General features: G+C 33.1%; 1 protein-coding gene across 1 annotated transcript; it reads left to right on the top strand.

The window, feature by feature from the left end:
- Positions 1-757: 757 nt before the first annotated feature.
- Positions 758-5013, top strand: DEFB114 (defensin beta 114). The gene is made up of 2 exons (XM_036494010.2): positions 758-880; positions 4782-5013. Exons 1-2 carry the CDS (start codon positions 823-825, stop codon positions 4925-4927), a joined length of 204 nt encoding a protein of 67 aa, XP_036349903.2. The 5' UTR covers positions 758-822; the 3' UTR covers positions 4928-5013.
- Positions 5014-7904: the final 2891 nt, after the last annotated feature.

Consider the following 7904-nt stretch of genomic DNA (forward strand, 5'->3'; position numbering starts at 1 on the left):
GTATAGAATCCTGTCATCTGCAAACAGATAGCTTGACTTTCTGTACTCCAATGTGAATTTCTTTCATTTCTTTTTCTTGTATAAAAGCTCTTTTTCTTTTGGTAGGTATTGTGCATTCTCATACATTTTTATTCTTCAGAAGAGAGGGAAAAAAAAGATACTAGTCAGACCCACTAAATTGATTGCAATACACATTACACTGAAGTCCCATCATTTGGAAACCATGCTATAGACCTTGTTACCAGTAAACCTTGTAAACTTTTAAAATGCTTTTGTTTAAATTATAACTTTATTCTGACAATCTTTACATAGTTGATTAGGGCACAAAGTGTCAAGGGCTACAGGAAAGTAGGTAAGATCATTGTTCCCACAATCTCTCTGTCTCTCTGTCTGCCTGTCTCTGTCTCTCTTTTTCCTCTGTATCTACAATACGGGGATAGACAAAGGAGAAGCCACACCCAGCCTCCCACCCATCCCAGGGTCCCGCGACATTTGGCATGCTCCAAAGGCACTGCTCAAGTTGTTTTGGTAGTTCAACAGTTCTGAATTACTGCCAATCTTGCCATTCCAAGCACGATGAAATCTCTCTAGAATCCACTAAAGCTCAATTATTTTGAGATGGTTTAAATTTCAATAATTTTAATAATTCTACCCACAGCTGTAGTCAGTGGAGCAGACAGAGACAGGTACACAGAGCAACACAATTTCCGGCTAATAGTGGGTCCTTTTTACTAGAAAAAACTATAAATAGCAAAAACTTCCTAGGTTAATTTAAAAGTTCTAGATTCTCCTTTATATTTTTCAGTTAATCTTTTCTACAGAATGAAGATGTTGTACTATCTGCTTCATTTTTTGAGTTTTATGGCCTTTATTCTACCAGGTAAGATATACTTAGTATTTTTCCAAACATACAACCCGTAACTACAAATAGAAATATTGGATTATTTGGAAGATCTGAGTTCTTAACAAAGTCATATCAATTAAAGTGCCTACGTTTATGTATCTTAATGAGGATTAAACTATCTTGGTTTCCAAATTTGTGATAGTATTGGAGTTTTTTACAAATATAATTTTCAAATTTAATCTGCAGGTATTTTTGAGAACTAAACATGACCCTTTGACTTCTTTGGATCCTGGCTTTGATGTTTAGGTATTGAAATAGTTAGGAAAACTGTAATGCATTAAATTCATTTTGAAAACTCAGAACTTTGGCGTTAGAGTAAGAAGGACCCATGGAAAATGAATGAAGAGCAACAGGATATGTCCTTTGGGATTTAAATAATATAATCTATAAAATGATCCTGGATGTACCTTAGAATATGTTGAGCCATGAGGAACTCATTGGAAATTAAATAGAAACATAAGATGTAGTATCTCAAACATATTTTTAAAATTAGTTAATGCATCACAGAAGAATACAGCTATGACCCATGAACTAATTTAAAAGAAATAATAAAGTATTTCCAGTATTTTTAACTATGAAGCTCCTGATAGTCATTGTAATCTTTCTTGATACAAGGCACTTACATAATCTGAACTTTAGTAAAGGAGTTACAGTTTTAAGTTCATATACAGTCCACTCAACTCTAGAAAAGTTAGGAGCTTAACGAGTATATCATCTATCAAAAGAGAAGCTGGAATCAACTGGAAAGATTTAGCTCTTCATCTAACAATACTTTGAAGAACTTTGCTACTTAAAAGTTTTTATAGATTTGACAGCATATGTGACAGCAACTGAAGAAAGTACAATAATTAGAAATAAAGTTAGAATTTAAATTTGATATATAATTGATTCTACTGTCCCAAGCTTTACATTGTCTTTTTACTATCCAACAAATTCACTGGGGAATTCAAACAAAAATGTTTTTTTGTTACTATCATCAGTCCAATGAAATGAAGAGGAAAATACAAGGTATCAGAGTGGATTGCTTTAATGCCATCCACCAAATATTACATATGAGTTGTACAATAGTGTCTTTGGTTATCATTAAAACCTGAAAGTTAAAATAAAGCTATGAACAAGTCCATTCTAAGTGGATAGTTGATGAGGATGAAGTGGAACAGCAAACGGAAGACATGTTCCCTCTCTTTTCTTTAAATAAAATGAAAAATATATATTTAAAAAAAGAACAGGTGATGAATCTTAAAAAACAGAATGCATGACGTCTTTGGTAGCTTGACAATGTATTTCAAGGTACATGGGAGTCTGAATTAAGAATATTGAAGAGGAACCACTACTGTGGTATAACCAATTAAACTATTACCTGCAATGCCAGATTCTCATGTAGTGCTGTGGTATAGTTGGTGCTTCCTAATGTAGTGCTAGCATACTATATGGTCAACTGTTCATGGCCTGGCTACTCTATTTCTAAATCCTAAACCTAAATCTTACATCTTGAGAAGCAGTGGAGGATGGTCTAAATAGTTTGGTTCAAACATACATGTAGGAGATCCAGAAAAACCTTCTGGCTTTAAATCAGTTCAGCTCTGACTGTTGTGACTATTTGGGGGAAAGAACTAGCAGATGAAAAACATTTTTTCTCTCTAATTTTCTCTCTCCGTCTCTTTATAACTTTATCTTTTAATTAAAAATAAAGCAACTTTAAGATTTACTTTTAAAAGTAATAAAAAGAAACTTAAAAGTAAGAATCAAAATCTAAAGGCTTCAGAATATTTTCTGAATTTCAGATAAAAGGAAAAGTGTCATAAACATGAGTCAATAACAAAAGCTCGTTTCAGTAAACTTTGGTACAAAAGTGATTTTTCAAATTCAAATTTCACTTAGATATGAAGCACTTGCACTTACAAAACTGATTAGTTTAAAAATAATTCTGCAATAAGTATAGTAAATGAAAATTCACTTGAAAATTTCCCTTTGAGATCAGTACCCAAAGTGCCTTGTATAATTCATTACAGCTAACATTTTGATAGAGTCCTACCTGTAAATTGAGAAAAGAATATAAAACTGTTTATTTAAAAAAAATAGAAGAAGGAGAAGAAATAGGAAGGGAACAAAAATGACCAATATAAAAAAAATGCTTATTATCAGTAATCACTAGAGAAATGCAGACCAAAATCCCAGCATTTTTAATCACTCTATGCGTGTGTAAAGATTTGTTATAAAAACATTGTAAAATAATGAATGTAGAATACAAAGAAATGGAAGCCATTATGCACTGCGAGGATTTAAACTAGTGAAGCCATCTCTGGAAAACAATATGGAGATATCTTCAAATGCTGGAAATGGCACTTCTTACGATCCAGCAACCCCGCTACTGGGTATCTAACCAAAAGACAGAAGCACAGCAATATATCTGCCCCACAATTTCATGTTATGCTTATGTGTGCTAAAAATCAAGTTTTCCTTTAAATTATATTGATTTCCAAAGAGCTAAAATAATTAAGTTAGAAGTGTTTTATAAGAAAATAGCCACAATGTTATAAATTGATTTGGTGATGATTCTTGGAAATTAGAATTTCATTGTCGCCATGATGAAGCGTCAAAGCCATGCTGGCCATGTTCTATTTCTTTATCTAACTAGAGTAAATATAAGTGTTTTAGTTTTTATTTCACACTTGGCTCAACATTTACTTGGAAACAATTTTCACCTGTTTGCTGTGTTTATTAAGTATATAAATAATAGAAGTTGAAGCAATAAGTCACATACTTTTTCTATGATACATTTGTATAATCTAAGCTGGTTCTATTTTTAAAATTTAAATGTATTTTAAAAACATAATATAGAGAGCTCAAGAAGATCTAGAATTTGTACAAACAAGATGTAGCAGCATTATTCGATAGTATAAAGTCATTTCCAAGAATGAGAGCAAATTTTCAGTAGTGTGGGACAATTATTAACTTGTTCCGGGTAAATGAAGCTTGAAGTCAGCTATGTTCTGAACATAACAATTAATTTCCAGAGAAAAATTTTAGTCAGTAAAGATTACGGCAAAAGAGTTTGTGATAGAATATCATACTGTGAATGTGGAATAATTTGAACAACTTGGAAACTATCTTGTGTATTTCTCTATGTCTAAACTACAAGAACTTTTACATTTTGGAACTTAAATATATATCTGTCTTAAATAAAACTACTATTGGCTAAAAACTATGACTAACAAAAACATCAATTTATAAAAAAGGTTTGTGTCAAATATAATAGATGGAATAATATATAAATATATTACAATTATCAACACTCAAAAAGCATCGCCAAAATAATCAACAAATTTATGAACAATTGAGGAAAGAGCTATCAAAGATAAGTAACTGAAAACATAAAAATCAAAATAACAATGAAACAATGAAATCATTTTATTTGAGTGAAAATTGTATGGTCTTTCAGTGGCAGAATAAGTTACATTCCTAGAATCCAACATGCTTAAGCCATCATTAAGATGTATTAATACAATTCATATTAGTCATATCTAAACTAATATAATATTGAATAGGAACTGATTATCCAAAAATATCTGAAAGAATAAACAAATTATGTAATTCCAAGGAAATACAATGTAACTCAAAAGTAATCTTGAATCTTCTTGGAAAGAAAAATGTCTTGCCAACTTTTTATCAAATATTAATTTAAAATGTTTCAATCTTACAAATACCTCCGATTCTAGAATGTTTATGGTGTGTTCATATCTTACGGTAGCTTTTAAATGTAGTATGACGTATATATATATATATATATATATATATATATATATATATATATTATCAAAAGTTATATATGCTCAAATAAAAGATAAGTAATTTCAATTGTTCTTTTTTACTGTAGCCTCATGTTCTTTTGTGGAAGCTGATCGTTGCACAAGATGGAAAGGTTCGTGTAGGAGAAAATGTCTCTTGAGTGAAAAGCATGTTGACATATGTCCCACACGAAGCAAGATTTGCTGTGTTGGAAGGTCATTTTTTGAGGTTTAATATTGAAAAGAAGATATTCTTTTGAATAAAGAAATTGTGCACCTATACAGAAATTTTGAGATTATTTTAAAAGTCTATGAAATAAACAAGCAAACATGTAAACCAATAGGGCTATCTTTCTTTAAAGATGTCAATTTAGTCACATATACAGTGAAAAAAAGTAGGAATTAAAGCTGACTTTTTTTTTCAGATATATGTCTGCACTAAATATTCCCAACATGATTAAGGTTCAACTTAAGCTTACAAAATCATGTATTTCTCAAATAAATTACAATTTTTAAAAGATTTATTGCATTTTGTATTATAAAGTCAGATATGCATAGAGGAGGAGAGACGGAATGGAAGATCTTCCGTCCATTGATTCACTCCCCAAGTGTCCACAATGGCTGGAGCTGAGCCAAACCAAAGTCAAGAGTCTGGAGCCTCTTGAGGTCTCCCACACAGGTGCAGGGTCCCAAAGCTTTGGGCCATCATCTACTTCTTTTCAACTTCGCTAGCAGGGAGCTGGATGAGAAACGGGGCTAATGGGGCACAAACCAGTATCCATATAGCATCCTGGTGCATGCAAGTCAAAGACTTTAGCTGCTAGTCTACAGCGTGCTAGGCTACCTCCCATTAATGATTTCATTAGAACATTTTCTATAGATTTTTTTTATTAGAAATGCAGATTTTACACAGACAAGGAGAGACAGAAGGATCACCCATCCACTGGTTCACTACCCAAACGGCCCCAACCGCTGCAGTTGAGCTGATACAATGTCAGGCAGGAGCTAAGAATCTCTTCTAAGTCTTCCATGTGGGTGCCAGCTTCCAAGGCATTGTACAAACCTCCGCTGCTTTAACGCTGCATTAGCAAGGGTCCAAAGTGGAACAATGGGGACTTGAACCCTTGCATTTATGGGTTACCCTGGCTTGAAGGTGGTGGTTGATTAGCCTGTTGAGCCATGGTGCAGGCCACACCATTAGAAATTTCGTTGACGAAAATATTCATGAATGTATTAATTGTTTAAAGAATATCATCATTTTATTGCAGTCATGATAAACAAACATAAGCCAAGTGAGAGCTGAACATAGGTTATGGTGGAGATTGAATATAGTCTTTGCTCCTTCCTATGGATACACTCACTTAGAAAGGAACAGTAACAAAACTCTATCTTATAGGAACTGAATTATATAAATTCTTTACTTATGCTAAAGGACAAACTTATAATAACTATTCCTACATTTTCTTATCTATTTCTGAATGGAATGGAGATGTCTATTATTTCAACTTCATTCAGCACATTAATAACATTTGCTAAATGAAACCTGGAGATTCAGAATGTACTTCATGGGAATCGTTCACTTAATGTTGTTGAAAACTAACCAACCTTGTATAATGGCATGCAATATTCTTTACTATTTAAAGTAGCATAATAAAGAAGTCAACAATTAACAATTCTTTTCAGTAACATGTAGTTTCAATGGAGTTCTAAGATCTGGAAAACCAGGCTGAAGGCAATGTATGAATATATCCTGAATTCTGCAGAGCTTCATGCTTACAATACCATTGTTTTTCATTTTATGAAACTCCACCTGCCATGAAAATCCATATTTCTGACATTTGTCTTATTTCTTCAAGTAATTTTAACACATGAATTGGAATTTTCCTTAGATGTTATATAAAGGAGACCCATGTAGTTCTTTTTGGGTTACCATGCATGATGCAAATAAAGAGCTAATAAACTAGCATCATGGAAAACATGATTAAGTCAGTAGAATATTGCCTTAGTTGGAACTAGGAACATTAAGATTAAGAAATATTACAAGCAGTAATAGATGGATTTAAGATTAAGAGAAAATGGGCTCAGCAGCGTGGCCTAGTGGCTAAGGTCCTCGCCTTGATCCCATATGGCCGCTGGTTCTAATCCCGGCAGCTCCACTTCCTCTCTATCTCTCCTCCTCTCAGTATATCTGACTTTGTAATAAAAAAATAAAATAAATCTTTAAAAAAAAAGATTAAGAGAAAATTCTTGACAATATCTTGACAATATGATGCTGGATTCTCTGGCATTGTCCATGCTGGCAATGATGGACATATGACTGTTTATGAAGAACTATACCATAGTAAATATATATGGGAACCCAGTGAGGGGAGAGAGCATTCAGGTGGGATAAGGAAAATAGCAGGATCAGTGGAACTGTATCATAACATGTTAATAATAATACCAATAAAGAATGATTCAAAAAGAAATGATTAAGAAAAATGCTAATCCTTGAACCTCTATTTTTATCTATAACGTCAAATACAGTGTTGAATGGAAATCACTCAGCTTTATCAATACCAACAGTTATATTTCTGTATTACATTCTCTTATTCAGCATTTTGTTCCCATTTTGCTGGGAACATACCTGAAGAGAACTGCTTCTCCTCCTACATCTGTCTCCTCTGTAAAATGCTCTTCATGTATCCCTGCATTTTTTCCCAAGTTCAACCACAGTAAACGCAGATAGGGAAGACTGATGAAACAACAATAGTCACTGCCACACTGCCCCTTTTATATTGTTGTCAGCACAGCCTACTGAGACAGCGAACCCTGGCTCTGCCATGCAGTGTGCTTCACAAACGAGGAACGTGCTCTGGTGCACCATCAGGGAACTTGAAGGAGGCGGATCACCTCAATTTTATCCACAAGTATTAGATTGAAACCTGAACTTTTTAACATTCATATTCCAAAGAAGACTGATTCCCATTCACAACAGACTTTAGGAAGCTTTTGTTTTTTGTTTTTGTTTTTTAACTAAGACATCAGAACTGCCTCCACTAATCAATCTACCTCTTCACTCTCCTTTTCTCTGTCTTATTTCTCATTGCTTCTACGTGTAACTTTTCTTGTAAAGCCATTCTCAAACATTTATTCTCACTGCTTTTCTTTTTAATTCTATTCATTGGAATCCAGTGGAGAATCTCAAATGAGAGTGTCTGTTTTCTTTGTTT

This window comes from Ochotona princeps, chromosome 1 (genome assembly GCF_030435755.1).
Source record: "Ochotona princeps isolate mOchPri1 chromosome 1, mOchPri1.hap1, whole genome shotgun sequence".
Taxonomy (NCBI): domain Eukaryota; kingdom Metazoa; phylum Chordata; class Mammalia; order Lagomorpha; family Ochotonidae; genus Ochotona; species Ochotona princeps.

Excerpts from the sequence above, each read along its gene's own strand:
- DEFB114 (XM_036494010.2), top strand. The coding sequence starts at position 823 with ATGAAGATGTTGTACTATCTGCTTCATTTTTTGAGTTTTATGGCCTTT. Across the intron at positions 881-4,781 it reads TATGGCCTTTATTCTACCAG|CCTCATGTTCTTTTGTGGAA; the intron begins GTAAGATATACT and ends TTTTTACTGTAG.